The following is a 23,659-nucleotide window of genomic DNA, read 5'->3' as shown; positions in this document are numbered from 1 at the left end:
GGGGTCTTTACTTGGTCCCTGCAGTGGTTATCTGGTCACTTTTGATACCTTCTAGGCACTTGTACCTGTTTTTAGATCGCCTAAGTCCCAACGTATAAGTTCTGTCTAGGAAGTCTGATTGAACTTTCAATTATCGCTGCAGGACGACTAAGTCTAGGTTGGCCCACATCCCGCCTACCAACCGTTCTAACCACTCCTTCAAAAATGCCCCTTTTCACTCTGGGTATAAAGCAGTACTGAAAAAGCCTAAGCTGTTTTTAGATATGTCTAAAATCTATTTTGATTATCGGCACTTGGACAACCTGTCTTTTTTGCCATCCAAGTACCGATTTAGGTGGGTTTTTAGACATATTTCCATTTCGATTATGTACCTCATAGCCACTTGTAAAGAACCCATGTATGTTTTAATCATTCCCACTGTAAGCAGTTCCCTAATTCCTTATTTGTTCTATTTGCCTGTTAGATTGTAAGTTCTATCGAATAGAGACTTGTCTCTTACATGCTTAATGAACAGTGCTATAGAAATGAGAAGTAGTAGTAATAGGATGCAGAATGTAGTTACAGTGGTTAGTATTTCTGGTTTTAAAAAAGTATTGGAAACTTCCTTGAGGAAAAGTCAATAGTCTGTTATTCAGATAGACATGGGGAAACCACTATTTGTCATAAGATTGGTAGCATGGAATGTTGCTACTATTTGGATTCTACCAGGTATTTTTGACCTGGATTGGCTACTGTTGGAAGCAGGATATTGAGCTAGATGGACAATTGGTCTGATGGTAACATTTCTGCTTTTGCTTGCCTTGTGTGTTCAGCAGTGGTGGAATATACTGGTGAAGATGGACCCCTGACACAGACCTCAGTGCTCCCAAATTATAGTATGGATGTTGGCAAGTTTGATGAAATTCTGAGGAGCATGGATAGCAGCTAAGTTTTTCTATCTTCTCTTTTGGTATCCTATCTATGAACTGAGTGTGGCTAATTGAGCTCTGTTATTGCTGAAAAATTAGCTCTTTGCATTCTAAACTTTGAATACATTTTGAATCATGAGCTGTGCATACATTTGAGAGATGGAGTCAGTTCTCTCTGTAACACTGAGACTTTCCCGCATAATATGGTGTTGCATGTGAATGTGTGACTTGTTGAAGAAGCCTTGGAGTTTGAATGGAGTGTTTTTTGACCTGTGAAGTTCAACTGAGGTTTTATCTCCACATTATTCATTTTTTGTATGTTTTGTTGTTTTGGGTTTTTTTTGGTTGGGGGGGGGGGGCTTATTGTGTCTTTTGGTTAAGACGTTTAGCACTGATATTGGATTTTTGGGAAGATATAGCTTATAGTAATATAGTAAATGATGGCAGATAAAGACCTGAATAGTCCATCCAGGCTGCCCTGTAATCCCATGCATTACAATTTCATGATTAAATTAAAATGTCTCTTTTCTTAGATATTTCTGGGCCATAGACCTTAGAAGTCTACCTAGTATTGCCCTTAGGTTCCAACTCCTGGAGTTGCCGTTGAAGCTCACTCCAGCCTATCCAAACCATCACCTTTGTTGGACTCAGACTGTGAAAGTTTGCTCATTTATATTCTAATTAGTGACTCCTTAAGTGATAATTACAGTATGTATTTTTTGTATTGGTGATTTCAATTACCCCAGTATCGACTGGATAAATGTAACATCAGGGAGTGCTAGAGAGGTAAAATTCTGAGATATAATAAATGACTACTTCTTGGAGCAACTGGTCCAAGAACTGACAAGGGGGGGAGCTATTTTAATTTAGTCCTTAGTGGAATGCAGGGCATAGTATGAGCAGTAACGGTCTTAAGTCCACTGGGAAACAGTGATCATAACATGATCAAATGTGAGCTGATATCTACCTAACCTTTCCCTGAACAACCTGAAAAATAACAAATGATCCTCCTTTGTTACCCTCCATTCTTAAATATCTACTTCTCTTCACTACTTTTTACCTCTAGAGAATTGACAATTGACCTTACTTTTTACAACTATAAAAATGAAAAAAGATCCCCTCTTCACTATTATAGAAATGGCAAATATTCTTCCATTGTAACCCCATTCATAAATCTTTTGTAATCCGCCTTGAACCGCGAGGTAATGGCGGAATAGAAATCTCTAATGTAATGTAATATCTGGAGGGAAATCACTACAGAAGTCTACTGTAGCAGTATTTAATTTTCAAAACGGTGATTTGAATAAAATGAGGAAATTGGTCAAAAAGAAGCTAAAAGAATCAGCATCAAAGGTTAAGACTTTAAATCAGGAATGGACATTTACCATCGTGGAAGCCCAGAGCAGATATATTCCGTGTATTAACAAAGGTGGAAAGAAGAGCAAATGAGAGCCAGGGTGGTTAAAAGGTGAAGTGAGAGACTATTAGAGCCAAAATAACATACTTAAAAAATGGAAAAAGCATCCAAATGAAGAAAATAAGAAGCAACATAGGCACTGGCAAGTTAGATGCAACACATTGATAAAGAAAGGCTAAAAAAGAATTTGAAGAGAAACTTGCCAAAGAGGCAAAAACTCATAGTAACAACTTTTTCAGGTATATCAAAAGCAGAAAGTCTGTGAAGGAATGTGTGGGACCGTTGGATCATCGAGGAGCAAAAGGGGCACTTAGGGAGGATAAAGCTATAGCAGAGAGACTAAATTAATTTTTTACTTTGGTCTTTACAGAAGAAGATGTAAGAGATCTACATGAACCGGAAATGTTTTTTAAGGGTGACAATATGGAGGAACTGAAAGATATCTTAGTTAACCTGGAAGAAATACTGAGTCAAATCGACAAGTTAAAGAGTGATAATTCACCTGGACCAGGATACTGAAAGAATTCAAACATGAAATTGCTGATCTGCTGTTAGTGATCTGTAACCTATTGCTAAAATCATCTGCAGTACCTGATGATAAGAGGGTGGTATTTGTTACATCAATTTTTTAAAAGGGTTCTAGGGGTGAACCAGGATATTAGAAACTGGTAAATCTGACTTCAGTGCTGAGAAAAATAATTGAAACTTGTAAAAAAAAAATTAAGGAACACATAGGGCTCCTTTTTCTAAGGTGCGCTAGCGTTTTTAGTGCACGCAGGATATTACCGCGTGCTACACTGTGCGGTACACGGCTAGAACTAATGCCAGCTCAATGCTGGTGTTAAGGTCTAGTGTGCATGGCAATTCAACATGCTATTCCACGCATTAATGACCTAACACAGCTTAATAAAAGGAGCCCATAGACAAACATGGTTTTAATGGGACAGAATCAGCACAGGTTCAGCCAAGTGAGGTCCTTTCTGCATTTCTTTGAAGGGGTGAATAAACAAGTAAATAGAGGAGAGCCGGTTAACATAGTACATCTAGATTTCCAGAAAGCTTCTGACAAAGTTCCTTATGAGAGACTTCTGAGAAAGTTAAAGATAGGAGATGTGATAGGAGGCAATGTTTTGTTGTAGATTAGGATTTGGTTATTGAACAAAAAATAGAGTGTAGGGTTAAATGGGCATTTTTCTCAATGGAGGAGGGTAAATAGTGGAGTGCCACAGGGATCTATAATGGGACCAATGCTATTTAATATATTTATAAATGATCTGGAAATTGGAACAATGAGTGAGGTGATTAAATTTGCAGTTGACACTAAATTGTTCAAAGTTGTTAAAATGTGGACTCTGAAAAATTGCAGGCAGACCTTAGGAAATTGGTAGACTGGACATCTATATGGCAGATGAAATGTAATGTGGACAAATACAAAGTGATGAAAATTGGAAAGAATAATACAAATCATAGGGTTCCTTTTACTAAGGAACGTTTTTAGCGCACGCATGAAATTACCGTGCACTAAACCGTGTAGTATGCTTCTAGAATAACGCCAGCTCAATGCTGGCATTAAGGTCTAGCGTACGCAGCAATTTAGTGCACGCTATTCTGCGTGTTAAGGCCCTAACACACCTTAGTAAAAGAAGCCCATAGTTATCAGATGGTAGGGTCCAACTTAGGGGTCAGCACCCAAGAAAAAGATCTAGGTGTCATTGTAGACAATACATTGAAACCTTCTGCCAAAAAAAGCAAACAAAATGCTATGAATCATTAAAAAATATATGGTAAATAAGACTGAGAATATTATAAAGCCTCACCTTGAGTATAGTATTCAATTCTGGTTGCCATATCTCAAAACAGATATAACGGAATTAGAAAAGGTTCAAAGAAGAGCTACCATGATAATAAAGGGAATGGAATTCCTCTCATATGAGGAAAGGCTAAAGAGATTAGGGCTCTTCAGCTTGGAAAAGAGATGGATGAGGCAATGCCATAGTAAGGGGGACAGGGGATGGACTGACCCAGGCACCATCTTAGTGGAGTTGCCAGTAACGCAGTTATCATGGGCAACTTCAATTATCTGGGGATAGACTGGAACCTAGGCACCTCCGGCTGCAGTAGGGAGACCAAGTTCCTGGATGCTGTAGGCAAATGCTTCCTGGAACAACTCGTCAAGGAAAATACGAGAGGAAATGCAATTCTGGACTTAATTCTAAATGGACTTCGAGGTCTGGCGCAAGGTGTAGAAGTAGAAGGGACTCTGGGAAGCAGTGATCACAATATGATCCGCTTCAACCTGGACACAGGGGCAAAACATCAATCCAGAACGACGGCCATGGCACTGAATTTCCGAAAAGGAAATTATGAAGCGATGAGATTCATGGTGGGGAAGAAGATTAAGAAGAGGATAAGCACTGTAAAATCGCTAGAGCAAGCATGGTCCCTTTTTAAGGACACAGTCACTGAAGTGCAAAATCTATATATACCGCGTATCAACAAGGGATCCAAGAGGAAAAAGAACAAGGAACCGGCATGGCTCACTGTAGTGGTGAAGGAAGCAATCAGAGACAAGAAGACTTCATTTAAGGAATGGAAAAGGTCATAAACGGACAAAATCTGGAAAAAGCAGAAACAACATCGAAGCAGGTGCCATAAGGCGGTAAGAGGGGCCAAAAGAGACTACGACAAAAAAATAGCCAAGGAGGCAAAAAACTTCAAGCCGTTTTTTGATATATTAAGGGGAAACGACCCGTGAAGGAAGCGGTGGGGCCACTGGATGACCATGGAATAGAGGGAGTGCTAACAGAGGACAAAGCTATCGCCGACAAACTAAACACATTTTATGTGTCTGTATTTACCAAAGAGGATTTCTCTCTTTGTCCCCTGCATACTTTTTGAAATGTTCATTGGCGTGAGCAGTATTTTCAACCTGCTGCTCGCATCAGCCTCGGCTCTCTTCTGACATTACTTCCTAGTCACGAACAGCAAGAGCTGACATCAGAGGGAAGGAATCTGAGTCAGCCATGGGCAGCATGTAGGAACCACTGCCCACGGCTTTGTGAAGAAGCAAGTACGACTGAAAGGCAGGAAGAAGGAGGTTCTACATTTACGTCTCAGAGTCAGGTAACACAATACACCTGCAGAGCCCTGCAAGAGGTGCTTCCAACCCATGAGATCCTTGCAGGATATGTGCAAACCCAGGAGGAACCCTACAGAATCCTCGTGGATTCAGCGGGATTCCTGTCAGTCCTGTTCCCGTGCAGCTCTCTGACTAGAACTGCTGAATATCAGCAGCTGGTTCTCTGAGTGCATTTTAAGTGGTCAAGAGTCTCTCCTGCCTGCCTAAATGGTTTTGAATACTGGACCCAAAATAAACATTATTCTCTGTGCCAAGGAAAGATACAGGAATACTTATTCACTTTTTTTCTAAGTGGATACTATACCAGAAACATTTGGATATGAGGATGTTAAATAGGAAGACATTGATTCTATTAGCATAGTTTAGATTTCATTAATCTGCATAAGAATACTATATAATACATAAGAATAATATATGGTAAACCCATTGTTGTGATCTTTTTTTCAGATGCAGAGCAGTAAACTATCTGGAAAAAAAAACAACAACAAAATAAAAAACCCAGGGGATTTTTTCCTTCCTATTTTCTAAAATCCCCTGAAAAGGATCCCATGTAAAAAGAATAAGCCTTATGATGTCATCTTTTAGATTCATCTGTAAATGCTATTGGATTGGTTGCTTATACTCCACGAATACAAGTAGAACCAAGAAATAATGTACCACAATGCCAGGACATTACGAGTGGTATACTTACCATGCCTCTTTCTGCATAATATTTACCTCAGACTTGCTTCAGGCTAATGTCTCAATAATTTCCACTCCTTTCTCAGGTCCTTACCACAAAGGACTTGACTAATGATCCATGGACAAAATGAAGCATTTAAATTTATTCATTAATCATTCATCTCCAGCTCATTGAAAACTTTAAACTTCCACAAAATTAAGATAGAACATTGACGAGTGATTGAGGGAGACAGCCCTCAGTGATCTAAAAAGACTGGTAAACAGAAAAACAAAAAGTACATGAGATAGAACGTCAGAAAATGTCACATGGGCATAGATATTGTTTTAGTTTACATAAACTTTAAGTGCTGATAGGCAAAGCCTTTATTTGGGGCAACAGAGTGGGGAAATCTGGGGAAGCGTACAGTCACTGTCAACATCGCCAGTAATTATTCTCTCTTCCAATTAATGGTGACATAGATTAATTATCAGATGAGGCAAAGCCAATTGCAATCAGTCACCCAGAGCTGAAATTAGATCATTCCTGACAGCAGCATGAAAGTCACCTGTTTCATTGTTATGGATTTGCTGTAAGTAAAGGAATGGCAAAGCATGCCGGGAGGTGAATGAGTCTTTGGTCCATGAAAGTGTGAAATGGCAAACAGGTGATTGTCCAATTACACTGTCATCTGAACTGTGGGACTTTTTCTGTCTTTTGTTTCAGCATCGGCGGTAGGCTACTTGTTTTCTTCATCATTGTCCTCGCCGCCGATACTGCTTGAGACGTCTGTCAAAGAATCCAGGAAACCAGAGATGTGCTGAATTGTTTTTGACATCTCATCCTGTTTAGAAGAGACAAATAAACAAAATCAATACACACTCATTAATTAAGAAAACAAGGCATTATTATTAAGCCAACCATGTGGAAAACTTGCTAACAATAATAATAATAATAAAAACAATCACTTGTCTCTTGATTTTTGTCTCTGCACTTTAGCAGCCTCTAAATCAACACCTCCGTGTGTACAAAAGATCCAAACCAGTGACTTCAGGTTATAGGGCACCATTTTGTAATGCAGACTTTTTTTTAAATATCAGAATGTAATGCTTAAAATATGTTTTGTTTGGAACTTTTATAAAAGTCATTTAGGGCTCCTTTTAATAAGCTGCGTTAGGGCATTAACACATGGACTAGCATTGAGCTGACGTTAGTTCTAGCCGCGTAGCGCGGGGTTAGCGCGTGCTAATCTGCTGCGTGCGCTATAAACACTAAAGAACCTTAGTAAAAGGAGCCCTTAACGTCAAATAATTCTAACCAATCTAACAAGATGCCATTACTTTAATTAAGGGGGAAATTCATCAAGCATTTACTAACACCATGATAGAAACATGATGGCAGATAAAGGCCAAATGGCTCATCCACAAAATCTGTTATTTCCTCTTATTTATTTATTTATATACCACTTATATCCTAAGTGGTTTACATTCAGGTACTTTATCATATTTCCCTGTCTGTCCCGGCAGGCTCAAACTCTATCTAGTGTACCTGGGGCAATGAGGGAATTAAGTGACTTGCCCAGGGTCACAAGGAGCAGTGAGGGATTTGAACCTACACCTCAGGCTGTAGATCTAACCCAGGGGTCTCAAAGTCCCTCCTTGAGGGCCGCAATCCAGTTGGGTTTCCAGGATTTCCCCAATGAATATGCATGAGATCTATGTGCACGTGCTGCTTTCAATGCAGATTCATTGGGGAAATCCTGAAAACCCGACTGGATTGTGGCCCTCAAGGAGGGACTTTGAGATCCCTGATCCAACCACTGCACCACACACTCCCACTCTTGTCCCTAAGAGATCCCACATGCCTGTCCCATGTTATCTTAAATTCAGAAGCAGTCTTCATCTCTACCACCTCCAACAGGAGACTATTTCACGCATCTACCAGCCTTTCTGTAAGGAAGTATTTTCTTACATTGCTCCCGAGCCGATCACCTCTTAACTTCATCCTATGCCCTTTGCTTCTGGAGTTTTCCTCCATTTGAAAAAAACTCTCTTCTAGTACATTAACAGCATGGAGATATTTAAAAGTCTCTATCATATCCCCTCTCTCAGATCTTTCATCCAGAATGTACATATTAAATTCTCTAAGTCTGTCCCCATATGATTTATGACAAAGGCCACTAACCAATTTTGTAGCAGCCCTCTGGACCGAATCCTTCCTCTTTATATCTTTTTGAAGATGCATACTCCAGAATAGAGAATGACGTGGAGGAAAACTTTTGGCCCCACCAGCTTGGTCCCCATCCCTGCCCCAATCCCTGTGAGCTCATCCTCATCCCCGTCCCATCCCCATGAGCTTGGTTCTCGTCCCTGCCTCATCTCCACAAGATTGGTCCCATCCCTGCAAGCCATCTGATCCCATCCGCACAAGCCTCGAATTGTTATGATTTTATACTAAACTTATTTTATTAAAGTATAAAAAGAAACTATATTCTGTACAATTGTCATTTTATAAACACAAATAATATAGAGCAAGGATCAACTAAACCCCTGTCTCCCTTCCCCTTCACAAATATCCCCTCCACTATCGAGAAAACTGAATAAGCCAAATTATTACAGAATGCTACACAGAAAAATCATGCTAACAGAATACTGCAGTCACACATGACAGGAATAGTGTTAGGGGAATGCAACTAAAGCAACTGCCCCCTGGCCAGAGACAGCCCTAAGCCAGCTGGAAGCTAATGAAGCACGGCCTGGGCTTTGTGGTCCCCAGTTATATCTAACACCAGCTCTAGCAGGATACATATTTCAAATCTGATATATTCTAATCATAAAATAGAAAATAAAATTATTTTTTCTACCTTTTGTTGTCTCGTCATTTTATTCTTCAAATCATGTTGGTCTTAGGCGCCGGTCTCTGTTTTCTTTTGTCTTCTCTTAACTCAGTTGCCAGGGTCTCCTGACCATTTGACATTTTTTTTTCTCCAAGATCACTATCCATCTTCTATCTCTGTGTATGGTATTGTTCTCCATGTTCAGCATCTCCCTTCTCTATATCTCCTATACTTACCTTTCTAGTATTTCCCCTGTGGCCATCTCCCTGCCTTCATCATCTCACCATTTTATGATCCCCTCTTCCTGTGTACAGTATCACTCCTCTATATCCCTATAAATGGCGTACCAAGGGGGGGGGGGGAGGTCCGCCCCAGGTGTACGCCTTAGGGGGGTGCACAGCCGGCCAGGTCCAGGTCATCCGGTGCCAGTCTGTGCAGGGCTTGCAAGATCGCATTGGGGCCATTGGCAACGTCTGGCCTGCAATGGTGATGAGCGTCATCGGCGGCCCCCCCGCGACACAATTCATGATCGGCAACGCGCACCCCCCTCCCCCGTGATGACACTTAAGATCGACAATGGGCCTCCTTCTACCCCCGGCATCAACAGAACTTCAAATCGGCAACACGGTGCTCAGTCAAAAGCTTCCCTCTGACTGAACTACCTGGGCAGAAACAGGAAGCTGAGTCAGAGGCAAGCTTTGGACTGAGCACCGCGTTGCCGATCTGAAGTTCTGTTGATGCTGGGGGTAGAAGGGGAAGTGTTATCGCAGGGGCGGGGGGCATTGCCGATCTTGTGGCCATAATCGGAAAGGTGAGAGGAAGGGAGAGAGATGGGCCTGTGGTGGATGGAGAGATTGAGAGAAAGGGGCAGATGATGGAAGTGGGGAGAGAGAAGAGGGCAGATGATGGAAGTGGAGAGAGAAGAGGGCAGATGATGGAAGTGGAGAGAAGGGGGAGAGAGAAGAGGGCAGATGATGGAAGTGAAGAGAAGGGGCAGATGATGGAAGTGGGGAGAAGGGGCAGATGATTGAAGTGGGGAGAAGGGAGAGCAAATGCTGAATGGAAGTGGAGAAAAAGAACACATACTGGATGGAAGAAGGGATAAAGAAAAAAGACATATGCTGGATGGGGGAAGAAGATAGAGTTAGTGAGATAGTGGAGGGGTGAAGGAAGGGGGTGGCATGCTATGGGTAGACACAGTGAAAAGAGGGAAACTGAGGACTGCATAGTAAGAAATAATTTAATTTAGACGGAGGCAGAAAATAAAGAAGGAAGACCAGAGAAGGAAAGGGAAGACAGAGAGGAGAGAAAGATGCCAGAGAATGGGGAAGGAGACAGGATATCAGATCTGAGTGGAGGAAATGAGAAGAGAGAGATGCTAAAAACCACAGGGGGAGGGAAAGAAATGAAAGGAGAAAGATGCCAGACCATGAGGGAACAGAGGGAAGATGATAGATGCCAGACCAAAGGGGGGGGGGGTGTCTAGAGGAGAGATGGCAAGGGGAGACAGACAGTTTCTGGAAGGGGCAGACAGTGGATGGAACGGGCAGATGCTGGATTGAAGAGACAGGGCAGACGCTGGAAGGAAAAGAGTGAAAAGAAGATAAAAGCAGAAACCAGAGACAACAAAAGGTAGAAAAATTCATTTTAATTCTATTTTGTCATTAGAATATATCAGATTTGAAATATATATCCTGCTAGAGACATAACTGGGCAAAGCCCATACAGTGCTTCTTTAGCTAGATGGATGAGGTAGAGAAAGAGGGCACATGATGGAATTAGGGGATAAATAAAAGGAGGGCACATGATGGGGGAAAAGGAATGAGTTAGGGAAATACTGGAGGGGGTGAGGGAAAGAGGTGGCGAGCTGTAGGTAGACAGTAAAAAAGGAAATTGATGAGAGGGTAGTAAGAACGTAATCTAGATGGATGCAGAAAATAAATTGAAAATGAAAATGAGGGAAGAAAGGGATTGCAGAAGAGAGGTATGGGAGAGGGAAGGAGAGGAGAGAGATGCCATACCAATGGGGATGAAAGGAGAGATGGAAGGGGGAGGCATACAGTTTCTGGAAGGGGCATAGAAGGAGAGAAGATGTCATATAAGGGCAGAGAGACGGCAGACAGTGGATGGAAGGAAGAGAGTAACAAGAAGACGAGGAAAGCAGAAACCAGAGAAGACAAAGGTAGAACAAAAATTTTCTATTTATTTATTGCTTTAGGAGACATGTGTCACTGTTTCTTTGGTGTTGCATTGTATGCAGAATCCAGCTTCTTGCTGGTTCAATTTAACCTTTGTCTATGTATTTCTATTTTATCCCCCCTTTTACAAAACTGTGGAACGTTTTTTAGCGCCAGCCGTGGTGGTAGCAGCTCTGATGCTCAGAATTCTATGAGTGTCAGAGCTGTTACCACCATGGCTAAAATCCACACTACAGTTTTGTAAAAGGGGGAGGGGTTAGTTTGTGATGACATATTCCATTCTAGGCGAAGGTGTTTTCTGTGTTCTGTGTGTTCGAAAGACATGGTTTTCTGTTAGGATTGACGGTGTAGGTTTGATCTGTACTAGTCTGGCTTGTTTAGTTTTACAATGGGTGTATTGATGTTGTACTGCTCACTGCAATATGTAAGATGCTGCCTTTTCCTAGTTATTCATGTGTGACGTGTGGCTTGTTACTAAAAATCATGTTTTTCATACAGATGGGGGGGGGTTCAAAAAATGGTGGGCCCCAGGTGTCACATATGCCCCCCTCCATCTAGCACCTTCCTCTTGCATTCTTATTCTCCCCCATGCCTAGCCACCTTCTCTCTGTTTCCATATACCCTCCCGTGTCTAGCATTACTCCTCTGTCCATATCCCACACCCATGCAGATTTAGCATTCCACTTTTTGTCCCTGTTTCTATGTTTCCACCCATGCCCACCATCTCCCCTCTTTTTGTATATCTGCCTGTGTCCAGCTTCTCCCCTGTCTTACTCCCTTACAGCAATGTATCTCAGACTTTCTTTTTTCTGTCTCCCTCTGCTATGTTCAATATTTCACTCACTCTTCCTTCATCCCCTTGGTTCAGCTTTTCTCTTTCTCTTTCCTTCTCTCTCTTCTTCCCTGCAGGTCCTGCACCTCTCTCCCTTCCCTCTAGCCCCCTTCCCAATGGGTCCAAAACCTCTATCCACTCCCTTCAGTGTCCAGGTGTGGGTCTGACACCTCTTTCTTCCCTCCAGCAACACTCCACCAACCACATGGGCCTAGCACCTGTTTCCTTCTCCCTCGCCCCCCCAATCCCCAGACCAGATCCAGCAATTATCTCCTTTCCCTTCAGCTCCAGATGGTCCAGCAGACCAAGCAACCCCTTCCCCCCTGCGTGGGTACAGCAGCAGCACCCCCCTCATGGGACTAGCTTCCTCCCTCTCCATCGCAGGTCCAACAGCAATCGTGGCTACCAGCAAGAAAAAACACAAACAAACCTGTGTTTCCCCCCCTCCTCCCCCACCGGCCCCTTTATGCCTCCCGGGGTGGGACTACCAGCTTCTTAGAAGCATTTGTAGGATGAAGAGGCAACATTGTCACGCACAGCGCTGAAGTTCACTGAGCCTTCTTCCCATTGAGTCTTCTTTCAATGTAACAATTAGGGCCTTAGGCCCCTCCCCAGTGTATCCCATGATGCACTGGGAAGGAGAAGGCTCACCATTCAGTAGAGGTGGGTCTACCAGCTGGAGGGAGTAAGCATCCCTCCAGCAAGCCAACTAAAAAGGTACATGTGGGATCTGGGTGGGCTGTGGAGTGTCAGTGTGCTGGGGATGTCGGGGGGGGGGGGGGTTTGGGCAGGAGAGACTGTACATCCCTTCTGCTGGGGGATGTCTCAGGTGGGTGGGGGGTTTCCAGCAGAAAAGACTGGGCATCCCTCCTGATGCGGCATGACTCAGATGGGTAGGGAGATTTCAGGCAGGAGAGACTGGGCTTGGGGGGGAGGGGTTCCAGCAAGAGGGACTGTGCATCCCTCCTGCTGATGGATGTCTTGGGTGGGGGGTGGCGGCAGGAGGAATTCATGGATGGGGCAGCATTGGGCGTTCCGGCAGGAGGGATTGGGCAGGCCCTTTGGGCCTGAGGGGCAGATTCTGTATAGGATGCTGGTCTCAGCCACCCCCACCGGAACCTCCAGTACCCTGTGAACCTTACCCCCCTAAGGATGCAGGGGAGGGGCCTAGGCATTTGAGCCAATCTGGGCCTTAGGACCCTCTCCATGCATCCCAGGATGCACTGGGAAGGGGATGGTTTGGTATTTTGGAGTGGGGGGGGGGGCCTGTGAGCAGGAGGGATTGGGCATTTCTGTACAGGTATGGGGATAGTTTGGTGGGTGGGAGGATGTTTCTGGGGGGGTGGTCAACCAGTGGCAGGATGGAGTGGGTATCTCTTTTGCTGATTCATTCTAAAATAGGGGAAGGAGGGAGCGGGTCTTGAAAGGGGAAAGGGATCAGTCAGTTCAGTGGGGGTTGGGGGTTTGATGAGGCAGGAGGAAATGTGCATCCCTCCTGCTGATTTTTATTTAAGGCAGTAGAGGGAGGTCCTGTTGGGGGACGATTGGCTTCACAAAGGCATGAGGAAGTAGGCATCCCTCCTCTCTTTATTTTTCTTCCAGGGGTTGGGGGGGGCAGTGGCTCAACTCACTTTTTTTTTTAAATGGGGCAGATATTATGTGTGTGACACACAGAGCTGGGTGATAGGAGGCTGCTTTGGGGCTTTCCCTGCCACTCAGCTGTTCAGCCCACAGCAACCCATATGGTATTAGCAACCGTATTTTTTGCATCTAGCCCAAGATGTTTGGATTGGCTGGAGTGAGCTTTGATTGCAACTCTAGTAGTTGGAATCTAAGGACAGTACCGGACAGACTTCTATGGTCTATGACCCACAAATATCAAAGAAAAAAGGCAATTTAATTTAATGTGCAAGCTTGTTTATTGTACATTTGATATCCCGCTTAATACCAAAATTCAAAGCGGCTTACAAAATTGCAAAAGAAACATACGAGAAAAGAAACGCCTCATAGAAAAGAACACCTATATTAAAAGAAAAGATATTACAATCAACCAAGAAATTCATTCAATTCAATTAAAACAAACAATAAATAGCTACCCCCCCTTACACAAAACCACTAAAGCGGTTTTTAGCACAGATTAGCGCACTGAATGCTCCTTGCTGCTCTCCATGCTCATAGAGTTCCTAGGAGTGTCGGGAACAGAGCAGAGCATTCTGTGCACCAGCCTGCGCTAAAAACTGCATCCGGGGTTTTGTACAAGTGTGTGTGTGGGGGGGGGGATGTAAAAGAACTAAAATAAACATTCTAGTGCCTGGTTTTCTATTCAGTCTACCTCATTGTGGGAAATGCATTCTGGAAAAAATAAATTTTCAGTAGCGATTTAAACTTGAGAAAAGATTGCTTAGCCCTAATAATATGTGGAAAATTGTTCCAAATTAAAGGGGCAATAAAAAAAAAAATATGCTGAAGATCGAGTAGATTCATAATAAGCCATTTCTTGGTGACGGAAGAACAAGTCTATTAGAATCAAGAGACCTCAAAGTATGGGAAAGGGTATAGGGTTCAGTTACAGAAACTAAATAAGGTAGTTGTAAAAAAATACAGCGTTTTCAATGTTAAACTTAGGGCTCCTTTTATCAAGCTGCACTAGCGGGATTAATGCGCGCGACTTTTCATCACGCGTTAACCCCCGCGCTGGCCAAAAACTACCGCCTGCTCAAGAGGAGGCGGTAGCGGCTAGCGCGTCCCGCAGTTTAGCTTGCGCTATTACGTGTGTTAAACCGCTAGCGCGGCTTGATAAAAGGAGCCCTTAGAATTTTAAATGAACATGTTTATAATGCGTGTAACTATTGGGCAGATTGGATGGACTGTTCAGGTCTTTATCTGCTATCATTTTACTATCGGCCTCTTTTACAAAGCTGCGCTAGCGGCTGCCACGCAGCAACAGCCCCAAAGCCATTTAAATCTCTATGGGCTTAGGGGTCGTTAGCGCAGAGCAGCCGCTAGCATGGCTTTGTAAAAGAGGCCGTATGTTACTATGGAATATGGAATCTCCTATCAGTTTGAAGGGATCTTTTAGCTAAATGCTTCTTATGCGTGCTGTTACAGCTGGCACTGGGCTGTTTTGGCTAGAAGCCATTTTTTTCTTAATATGATTACAAAATACTGATATTAGAGGTTTTGTGGCATAGAAAATTAAGATGTATAAACAATAAATGAATGAGTTTTAAAAACTGATTTCATGCATATGATGTTCAATAATTTAATAACTCTGGAATAACTTCATTTACAACCATAACCTGAAATTTCTACACGCTTGAGGTGATTAACTAGCCATGTTACCTCTTCATATGAAACCATCTGCACATTTGTGTCATTGTACTGTATGAAGAATCAGATTGTATACCTTTATAACCGAACTAGTTAAAAGAAGAGTAAGAAATGTGACAATAGGATAAAGATAAATTGCTTTCTTACATTTGAAAAAGATAACAACAATTATATAGTACGACAAAAAAGGAGACCAAGAAATAATAGAGAAACAAAAGATTTGAAGGAAAAGACTACCTGGCCTACCTATCCATGTGTGCCTTGTTTGCAGGGCTTCCACTTCCACTGGTCTTATTCGATCTGTCTTCCCTCCCTCCTCTAAAGTCCCTTTGTGACTATATCATGCATGCTTAAATTCTGTCACTGCTGTGGCTCCTATGACCTCTGCTGGAGCTCTGTTCCATGTATCCACCAACTTCTCAGTGAAACATTTTCTCACCTTCGCCCATCAGTTTCATATACTAACCCCTCACCTTTGATTTTCATTGTGTGCAAAATGTTATCTTTTGACACTATTTTGAAGCCTGTTAGATATTTAAATATACCTCTCCATTCCTTTCTTTTTTCTAGATAGTTCTTTAGCTATGATAGATAGGGCCTCACCAGAGATTTGTACAGAGGTAAAGCAAGGGTACCTGTAACAGGTAGTCCCTGAAAAGAACAAATCACCAGTCACTGCAAGGGCTAAACCATCACTGCATTGCACAAATCAGACATTCCTAGAGTTTTCTATGAATTCTTTAATAGAATATTTGAAAATTGTGACAGGAAAGCCCCTGTCCCAAGGAAAAGAATAGTTAAACTTCCCCAGCAGGCATCAAAGGGCTTGGTAAAACCTGGCCTGGAGCAGGCTCAGCTGACTCAGCCCAGAGGAAAGGGGCAGAGGCAAGGTTCAGTACAACATAACAGCCAGGGGGGAAGGGCACTGCAAACCAATTATCTCCCCTATGGATCCTTTCCTCAGGGTGAGAAACCTAAACCCAACCCAGGAGGGGGTGGGGTCAGCACTCGTGACAATGGAGACCAGCTTCCTCAAATAGAGAGGAGGCAGAGCAAGCAGAGGTCCTCAGCTGGCTCTAATGAAGAGAGTGCAGTTACTTGCCGAAGGGGCAGTTCCAGTTCTCCAGCCCAGGACGCTATACAAAGGTCAGCCTAGTAGGAGGGAGACTATAAGCCCTGGGAGGTTTATTGCCTTGCCTAACAGACCCTGGGGGGAGTTGGGTTTGGGGGGACCTGGGAGTTGTGTTTGGGAAAGAGCACTTTAGCAGAGAGCTGACAGGCAGGCAAGGTGGGGGAGGGGAGGAACAGCCCAAGAGAGAAACTTGCCAATACAACCAGGACTCCATGTCCAATGAAGAAGAAATGCCCAGTATTGATGAGGACAGTGAATGGGAGGAGGACATGGAGATAGGGGGATTGAAGTGTGAAGAGTGGTTCTAAAAACCCTTAGCTAAAGCAGGCTGTAAGAAAGGCAGAAGCAGCTCTGCCTAATTAAAGGCAATTTGAGGGAAGTCTGTTTCCAGGCTTTCCAATAAGCCCAAAGGACTCCAGAGGCAAAGTTAGGAGTTTGTAATTGCCTCAGTGAGGGAGACCCTTGTGGGGGGAGAGCAAGTAGCCCAGCAGCAGGGAGGACTGACTGGGTGAGCCCATGAACACTGGCTGGAAGTTGCCAGCCTGCCCAGGAAGATGTGGGCTCCAGAAAACTAAAGCACACTCCTGAATGGTGGTTTTGGAAAAACGTTGTTTTTTTTTTGTGCTTTTGCTGACAAGTACAGGGCAAGTTGCCCACACTGGAGCAAGAGGGATTGCTCCAAAGGACTTATAGGACATTGCCTTGATGAACATATTATTGGTTTACCATGCTCGTGGAATTGCAAATAAATTGTAGCTGTTTTTCTTTTGAGAAATCCCTTTTCCTTGTTTTCCTTTCGGCCAGCCATACAAAAGGCGCTACATGAATCTACCTGTGGCCCGGGCCCGGCTTTCCACCAACCTAGGAACCGGCCCGGTCACAAAATGCAAAGAGTTTTTGTAGTCTTGTAGCATGCCTCTGGTCTGTCATAAAGCTAACAAATTCAACAGGCTAGATAGATCATGGTTTTCATTTTTCTCTTTTTTTCTCTGTTTTTATACCCCCTCCTTTACAAAGCTGCGCTAGCGTTTTTAGCACCAGCCGTAGCGGTAAGAACTCTGAAGCTCATAGAATTCCTATGAGAGTTGGAGTTCTCACCGCAGCGACAGGCGCTAAAAACGCTAGCACTGCTTTGTAAAGGAAGGCCTTAGTGATCAATAGCATCAATATTCTAACTACAGTAAACTGAAGTTTGGTGGGGAAATTCTTTTCATAGAAATTACTTTGAAATAAAACCCTAAATTATAATAAGTGGGGAAACTTTGTGGAATATGGCTCATAGAATTTTTTTCTACCTATCAATCAGACTCATTTTCAAAAAAGATAGACGTCCAAATGACAGCATAAACAAGCACTTGGACGTCTTACTAGAGAATTTATACCGTTGCTGGCCTAATCAAATGCAGGTATCATTTTTATACATTTTTTAAATAAAACCAATATTAATCATTTTTAAACGGCAGTTTCCACTTACGCTAGGTGCCTAACTTAAGGTGCCGTTTATAAAATATGGGCCAAAATGTTTAATGGGTGGGACCGATGGTAAAATGTTTGGAGGTCTGTTTATGAAGTATCGATGATACATAGTTAAACTGATTTATTACTATTAGTACAAGTATTTTAAGAGCTTACTATTGCACGATTTATTGGATGTTTTTGACTGGTATTTAAGTATCACCCCCTTTTGGGATGCCGATAATTATCAGCCTTTACACAATAGACTTAAAATGGTGGCTTTTTTTGTACTTTTCAGATAGATCTGAGTTATTAAAACTAGCATATTTATATCCTGGTCAATATTCAACCAGTGGCAGTCAGCATTTTTTATGTGCTGACTACTGTCAGCTACATTAGTCCCAGATATTCAATGGCAGGTCATGTCTGGGTGCCTATATGGAAGGCTGACCCCTAACAGCAGTACCACAGGACTATTGCTAGGAGTTAGCATTGCTATTTTGAGACTTGGCGCTGTCTAATGAGCCAATCGGGATGCAGGTTTTTTTTTTTTTTTTAATGCAGGTGCTGTTCTTAGATGCCTATCTCATGAAAACAGAGGCACAAAGGGACATCTACAGATGCCTGAGGCCAGAGTGGGCGTGGTTTGTGCCAGAAGTAGCTTTAGGCATCTGTAGGCATCCCTAAGCACCTCCATTAGGCGTGAGACTGGTGCCATAAAGGTAGGTCTTTTAAATGCCGGCCTACATTTAAGGTGCCTCTTTAAAAAAAAGATGTGATTTCGGATGCGGTGCCTGCCGGTGATTGATACGTAGCAGGTGCCCCAATTGGCACCGCTTTCAGAATCAGGCTCTTAGTGCCCAGCTCAAAACCAACTCTTTTTGGAGGTGTTCCAGGAGTGGACTCAACACTTGGTGGGTTAAGTGCCACATAAAAGTCAGTTCTGGCTTCATGCAGTTTGCCATAGCAGGTTAAGTGTCGGCTATGATTTCGCTAGCTCCATAAACCCAGAAATTCAATGCCAGATTGAATTTCTAGATATAAAACCAGAGGTCTGTCTATTGTCATGCATCAACAGGCTTGGCTGTGAATCTCCAACTTGGGCCCTAAAGTACTGTACAAGATCGCCTTGCCAATATTTCTTGCCTGGGAGATGAATTGTTTGGTGACAAAATAGAACAAGCCACTGAAAAAATGACTAAACATGAGCAAAGTATGACGACATTGTCTACTTCAAAATCTTCTAAGCCCCAGACCACTAGGCGATATTACAATCCTAGGTGGACTCCGTCTCTGGCAGTCTTCCAAGTCCAAGTTAAAAGCCCACTTCTTTGAGACTGCTTTCAACTTCTAGCTCTTCTTACCTTGGGGTTTTACATCCCCATGTCTGTCTGTCCACGTTAGATTGTAAGCTCTTCTGAGAAGGGACAATCTATTAAATGTCAATGTACAGCGCTGCATATGCCTTTCAGCGCTACAGAAGTGATAAATAGTAGTAGTAGGTGCTCAGCAAAATGCTGAGCACCATAGGCTGAATAGTGACCCCTTGATTTAAATCCTGCATTGTCACTCGAAGGTGGTACATAGAAAAGTGCTGCATAATTTAGAATTCTCAACACATTTCCATGTTAATGAATTATTTGATTTATTCTGTGCTAAAAGCATTATATTATACAAAGAATTGGATGTCACATGGTTTCACTCCACACTTTAGCACTGAGGTAAAGATTCTTTCATAGAGCACACTAGTTAAGCTTTTGTGGTTCAAAATTCTTAATTTAAAAATGTTGATAAATGAAGTATTTTTCAGCTAATAAATGAAGTCTCTCTTTAGTTATCCTTTGTCAGCAACATTCATTTTAATGGAAAGTGAGTTTACAGGGTTACATGATTGAACTACTGAGCCAAGTCAGTGTTGGCAAATGATGGGCTAAATTATTGATGTTACACACTAATGAATTCTGATGAGAAATAAAACACAGACATTACATTTCAAGTGGGTCATAATTATTTTTGTACTTTAAAAGCAATTTTATTTCCTTCCCCCCCCCCCCCCCCAATCATACTGGTTCTGTCAAACAAAAACATATTCAGTGATCACAACCAAAATTATTGAGTTTCAGGCAAATATGGTCTTGTAAATTCTCATCTTTGAGTGCCATGCAATGTACATTGGGCTCCTGATTTCTTTATTTACTTCTGGGAATAGACAATTAAATTAAGAGTCTACATTTTTAAAGCAGTGTCTTTACACAAAGTAATCTGTTTTGCAGCCACCAGAAAGAGCTCAATAGATGCATCCATAATCTATCAGCATGTTTACTAGCGATGTACTGAATTCCCATAACACCAGCAGTGCTAAGCTGCAGGCTGGATCCAGGAGTGCAGTTCTGGAGTATGCATAAAGAAGGCAATGCCATAACAGATCACCAAAGTTTGGGCACCAGATTTCCATAGGCTGCAAGTCTATTGTATAAGAAAACTTATGTGTGTAAGGGCTCCTTTTACAAAGGTGCGCTAGTGTTTTTAACGCACACACCAGATTAGTGCGCACTACCCAAAAAACTACCACCTGCTCACGAGGAGGCGGTAGCGGCTAGCACGCGCAGCATTTTAGCGTGCGCTATTCTGCGCGTTAAGGCCCTAGCGCACCTTTGTAAAAGGAGCCCTAAGTATACTTATAGAAAACTAGTGTAAACTGCCACCGGCATGCCTAGGTGCATGCTAATGCGGCCCAATTCGCTGATTCAAATCGATTAACTGATTCACTTTGGTGAATCGATTTCAATTGATTCATTGTCTGAGAAAATCAGACTCACCGATTCAGCGACCAACTTCCCTCCTCCCCTGGTGAGACCTGACATACCTTTGAGGCCTTCTAAAGCAGTCGCTGCGGCGGCAGTGGACAGTGTCACCAGCCGGGCCCGCGAGGAAATGGCGGGGGACCGCCAACTGGTGGCAGCACGACCCTGGTGCGGCTCCCAAAGGGGGAGACCATACACTGTGGCAAAGTTCTCTGGCTCACCAATGATAATAATAATAATAAGCCAAACAGTTCTCAGACTATTGCACTTAGTTTAATGCATCAAAAAATCCCAAAAACCATTCCACTGGCTTTTCTTCTTCAAGCCTCTTTAGTTTGTAATAGCCAGTTTGCAGTTCAGCGAACAGCCTTAAGCTTTGTTCCAGGTAAGTAATCATAAGTTCAAGCCAATATTCTGGCAGCTTCAAACCAGAAAACAAAACAAAAGAAACACCTTTACTTTTCTTCCTGGAGACCTGGGCTTTCTGTGAAACAGTCCTGCTCTTCACCAGGCTCCTGTATAATAAACTCCCAAATAAAACTTCAGAGCAATGCAGTTTGTAAATTTCGCCTCTCTAGGCTGCAGCAACTCTCCAGTCTCGGGAGACTGAGAACAGAATTGCCGGGTCTACCTTTTACTATTGGCTTTTACAAGCACCTGCAAAAATCCCAACCCTAGGTCTTCGGGGAACCCTCCCCAATTCTGCAAGTCACTAGCTCTTCATGCAGCAAACACCAAAAAAATCAAACCACACCAGCTTCCTTCTGGCTCAGCCCCAGCTAAAGTACAGCCACTTACTTAAGGCTCTACACAATCCAAGTCCAGTATCAGCCCAGCCCCCACTGCTGTTCAATCAAAAATAAAACCTTTCAAAACAGTTCCTTGGAAGCTACTTCCTTCAGTAAAGTGTCCCACAACATAAAAAAAAGAAAGAAAGTAAAAGAGCAAAATAAGTTACTGGCAAGAAATTGCCACACTCACATCCATCGGTTCCAAGGATTCAGCTACAGGCATTGCAACCTCCGTTATGTCCATACATTCCTCTGGAGCCTCCAGCTCTGTAGTCTCCTGGGGTGCAGAGCCTTACATAAGAACATAAGAATTGCCACTGATGAGTCAGACCAGTTGTCCATCATGCTCAGCAGTCCGCTCACGCGGCGGCCCTCTGGTCTAAGACCAGCACCCTAACTTGAGACTAGCCCTACCAGCACAAGTCCTTGTTCAGCAGAAACTTGTCTAACTTTCTCTTGAATCCTTGGAGGGTGTTTTCCCCTATAACAGCCCCTGGAAGAGCGTTCCAGCTTTCTACCACTCTCTGGGTGAAGAAGAACTTCCTTACGTTTGTACGGAATCTATCCCCTTTCAACTTTAGAGAGTGCCCTCTTGTTCTCCCTACCTTGGAAAGGGTGAACAACCTGTCCTTATCTACTAAGTCTATCCCCTTCAGTACCTTGAATGTTTCGATCATGTCCCCTCTCAATCTCCTCTGTTCGAGGGAGAAGAGGCCCAGTTTCCCTAATCTTTCGCTGTACGGCAGCTCCTCCAGCCCCTTAACCATCTTAGTCCCTCTTCTCTGGACCCTTTCAAATAGTACCGTGTCCTTCTTCTTGTACGGCGACCAGTGCTGGACGCAGTACTCCAGGTGAGGGCATACCATGGCCCGGTACTGCGGCATGATAACCTTCTCTGATCTGTTCGTGATCCCCCTTCTTGATCATTCCTAGCATTCTGTTTGCCCTTTTTGCTGCCGCTGCACATTGTGCGGACGGCTTCATCGACTTGTCGATCAGAACTCCCAAGTCCTGGCTTGTGCCTTGTCTTTTCCTGGCCAGAATAGAGAGTTGCACGGGGACAGAAATCCCCGCCCGTCCCCGCCAGGATCCTCTCCGTCCCCACCTGTCCCCATCAGGATCCTCTCCGTCCCCACCCATCCTCGCAAGGAATTACCTCCACCCCCGCCCATCCCCATAAAAAGCAGCAATTACTTCTGACAGGATTATCAATTCCACAGTTTCTTTTCTGTTTGCGCTGCTGTTTTCCTTGTGGAATCTCTTTGATGGAACCCTTTTTTTGTTTTCTGTTCAGGTAATTAACTTATAAAGCCCCTCTTTTACTAAGGCTGATGTGTCCATTATATTATATGGATGAACCCTGCTTCCAAAGCCTTTCATTCCCGTGGGAGTCCCGTGGGCAAGAAGGGGGTCCCCGTGGGAGTTCCGTGGGTTATGGGGGATTCCCGCGATCCCCGTTCCCGTGCAGACCTCTAGGCCAGAAAAGCCCTATCTGCCAGGTCCTCCTGAGTTGCCTGCCTCACAGACTCTGAGAGCTGTTTTATGGTGTTAAAGCCACTCCCTAGCTTATGTGGCCTGGGCAAAGGTTTGAGTGCTCTCTGGCTCCCTCTCAGTTCACTAGGAATATTGCTGTTGGGGAACTGATTGAACTTCCTACTCTCCTAACAGGCTCTGGCTTTAGAATGGGTCCTGGGGCAGGGGCAGGTTCATTCTCCTCAGGATAGGCAGCCCTGTCCTCAACAGCCTCCGAGGTTCTACCTTCACCTGGTTTCCTGTTTTGGGGAACTGAGTTAGCATTTGAGTTAACCCTGACATTTTCGTCCCTGGGGTTGGAAATGTCACAAGTCAACAGTGGCATCATTCTGAACAGGCTGTTCGTGACCTGCCCCGCCGGGGCCTTTCCTCTGCCCTGTCACTGATGACACAGCAGAGGGAAGCCCTAGCAGGGCAGGCCATGAGTAGCCTGTTTAAAGCGATGCCGCTTCTGATGGTCCACCGCTGCTGCTGCTTTAGTCGGCCTCGGAGGTATGTCAGGAATCATGGTGGGAGAATCAGTGGGGTGCTGCTGCACAGGGGGATGGGAGGGAGGGATGAATGGAAAACTGCACAGGAGGTTGGAAAGCTACTACACAGGGAAATGGTAGGAGTGGAGGACAGAT

The 23,659-nt window shown here is 43.6% G+C and overlaps 1 protein-coding gene and 1 long non-coding RNA gene across 6 annotated transcripts in view; one reads left to right on the top strand and one right to left on the bottom strand.

Annotated features, from left to right (window-relative positions):
- Positions 1–6,268: 6,268 nt before the first annotated feature.
- CCDC178 (coiled-coil domain containing 178) overlaps positions 6,269–23,659 on the bottom strand; it is a 483,231-nt gene continuing 465,840 nt past the window's right edge. For all 3 annotated transcript variants that reach the window (XM_033935245.1, XM_033935248.1, XM_033935246.1), the window contains one exon: positions 6,269–6,966. In XM_033935245.1, the coding sequence (XP_033791136.1) occupies positions 6,862–6,966 (105 nt within the window). In that variant the 3' untranslated portion in view covers positions 6,269–6,861. The remainder of the gene's footprint in view (positions 6,967–23,659) is intronic.
- The window catches only part of LOC117356011, a 67,340-nt gene continuing 59,978 nt past the window's right edge, over positions 16,298–23,659 (top strand). For 2 of the 3 annotated variants that reach the window (XR_004538509.1, XR_004538508.1), the window contains exon 1: positions 16,298–16,464. This is a non-coding gene — a long non-coding RNA (uncharacterized LOC117356011). The remainder of the gene's footprint in view (positions 16,465–23,659) is intronic. The other variant, XR_004538510.1, reaches the window with a different exon arrangement.

Source organism: Geotrypetes seraphini, chromosome 2 (assembly GCF_902459505.1).
Source record: "Geotrypetes seraphini chromosome 2, aGeoSer1.1, whole genome shotgun sequence".
In the NCBI taxonomy this organism is placed as follows: domain Eukaryota; kingdom Metazoa; phylum Chordata; class Amphibia; order Gymnophiona; family Dermophiidae; genus Geotrypetes; species Geotrypetes seraphini.
This window is presented reverse-complemented; position numbering and strand designations above follow the sequence as displayed.